Source organism: Octodon degus, unplaced genomic scaffold, assembly GCF_000260255.1.
Source record: "Octodon degus isolate 3935 unplaced genomic scaffold, OctDeg1.0 scaffold00066, whole genome shotgun sequence".
Lineage (NCBI taxonomy): Eukaryota > Metazoa > Chordata > Mammalia > Rodentia > Octodontidae > Octodon > Octodon degus.
Genome location: NW_004524642.1, coordinates 1,192,093 through 1,194,652, shown reverse-complemented (window position 1 = coordinate 1,194,652; position 2,560 = coordinate 1,192,093). Strand labels below are relative to the sequence as shown.

Sequence of the window (2,560 nt, the reverse complement as noted above, 5' to 3'; positions counted from 1 at the left end):
AGAGAGAGAGAGAGAGAGAGAGAGAGAGAGAGAGAGAGAGAGAGAGAGAGACAGACACAGAGACAGAGAGAGGAGACAGAGACAGAGACAGAGACAGAGACAGAGACAGAGACAGAGACAGACTGAGACAGAGACAGAGACTGAGAGAGGAGCCAGACAATTTTAGAATGCCTCAGAACACTGCACCGTCCGTGTGCACAGACACCGTGCCTGTGGGCTTAGGAGTCTACACTCAACCACTGCTCGAGGACAAAGAGCTCCCGGAAGGGACTGTCAGCTATGCACACCTGAGCTCTGCTCCCCTATTCCAAGGTCTTCCACGTCACACTCATGAGTTCATAAAACAGCGTCAGCTACTAAGCTGGGAGTTTAGAGCTCCAGAGCCAGGAAAGTGACAGCTCTCGTGCCTTGGAGTCAGAAACACAGCAATTTGTAAGTGTTCAATAGCAGCATACTGAATAAATAAGTGCTTGAGCGGGCCAGTGAAGGGATACGATAACTGGTGAGGACTCCCACGCTTCTCACTACAGCCCTTGCCTGCCCCTGGAGGTGCAGAACGCATTTCTCTTGAGTACTGCATTGCAAAGAGAAGTGGTTCTTTCTGCAGCTATATTTTGCAGCAAGCAGCAATGACTACTGCAGAAAAGACTTTCCCTTGTTGATGAGCAGTAATCTTTTCTACAGAAAATGTTCCACTTGATTCCGGTTGCATTTTTTAAAAAATGACTGCAATTTTTTAAGGAAATGATATTTTTAGGACATATCAAAATATCCTAAACACTCTGGTACCCACTGCTGTATGCTGTTTGTACAAAATTTATTACTTATCTGTATACTTAAATTTAAAATCAAATTAAGGATCTGCGAGATAGCTCAGTGGCTCAAGCGACTGCCTGGCAAGCACAGGATCCTGAATTCAACCCCTGGTTAAAAAATAAGATAAAATAAAATAAAATAAAATTTAGATATAAATTTAAATTAACATTTGACTTTGTTACTATATATTTTCATAGTACTTTTTTAAAATATATTTTAGGGAAGGATGTACAGGGTGTTCAGGGTCTCTCTACTAGATCAGACTCATAGTGATCCACTTGGTTACAGCCTCCCAAGGGCTGGGATTACAGGTGTGCACCACCACGCCCAGTCTCAATTGCCATCTCAGCATGCTCCGCAGGCTTGCCGGCATAGCAAGCCCAGGGATCGAACCCCCAGCCCCTGTGCCTGCTTGCAGGCACTTTAATCCACTGAACTATTTGGCCAGCCCTCACAGTACCTTTTTTAAATATCCAAGGCAGGGCCAGCGAGATAGCTCAGCAGAATAAGTGCCTGCTTAGGCAAGCACAGGGACCGGAGTTTGATCCCTGACACATGCTGTGTCAGCCCCACTCCCAGCCACGCTAAGCCAGCCACTGAGACCTGGCAAGGTGATGCACATCTGTAATCTCAATGCTGAGGATGCTGAAAACAGAAAGATCATTACGAGTCCCAGCTGCGAAATGAGACCCCGTACCAAATACATTAAAAAAAAAAAAAAACCTGAAATAATCCATGGCAAATGAGGGTAGCTTTCCTTGATCAGAGGTATCTTTTCAATAAACTGTTATGCCTGCTGGGGATCCCTAACCCACAGGAAAGACACCATTCGTTGTTTGCCCAATGACAGCCACAAGCAAATAGCTGAAAGCAACGTTAGTTGCAGCAAATTCCAAGTATATTAAGTGAGAGTATCATTCTCAGGCTGTTTCTGGGATTTAGAGCATGGAAAATAGACTGCACAACATTAGATAACCCAACCTTTTTGTTTGCTATCCTTATAGAAATAAAATGTAATTTTATTAAAAAAGAGAAATTATATATATAATATATATATAATTTCGGCCCTGCGCAGTCCTCACCACGCACCATATTCCACACTCCGTTATTGATGGCAGTGCCTCCAGACGTGATCTGGCTTGTAAACTCATTCTTGAGCTGAATTTCAAGCTTTCCGTCCCGAAGGGCGATCAGGAGCCAGGAGGAGTGGTCGAGGGACTCCGCGCACAGGATGACCCCCTCCGCGTCGTACGTCCGGAAATCAAACCTAGCAGAGAACCTAGACGGGGCAGAGACACGCCCTCAGTAGGGCGGCTACGGACGTCGCCACACATTACCTCTCGATCTTTTAGAAAACAGTAGTGCGCCGAAAGAGGCAAATTCTTTTTGTGGCTTGGAATTAATAAAAATGAGAAGACTGAATTAAGTTGCTCATGTATTATCACCTTGTCTCCGCAAGTTTAAAATCCAGCTCTATACTTTTGCTTATTCTCGGAATCTTTTCTTCAGTGAACAGATGCTGCGGTAATGTCCCATCGTTTTGGGCACATATTCTGGGTCGTCCCTCAAATGTTGGCATTAATGCACATGTGTAAGTGGCAGGCACACTACGTCTCTCCCAGCACCTTTTCTGTACTACAAACCCGACCTGAAAATGTGGGCGTGCCATCTCCGTAAGTGATTAATAAAAGCTGTTGCAATTTCATGATGGATTTATCCATCCGACGTCCTGTTCTCCCTAAGC

The 2,560-nt window shown here is 44.8% G+C and overlaps 1 protein-coding gene across 1 annotated transcript in view; it reads right to left on the bottom strand.

Moving 5' to 3' along the window:
• Pros1 (protein S) overlaps window positions 1-2,560 on the bottom strand; it is a 60,141-nt gene that overhangs the window by 20,575 nt on the left and 37,006 nt on the right. The window contains exon 10 of the mRNA XM_004634830.2: window positions 1,906-2,095. Within this exon, the coding sequence (XP_004634887.1) occupies window positions 1,906-2,095 (190 nt within the window). The remainder of the gene's footprint in view (window positions 1-1,905; window positions 2,096-2,560) is intronic.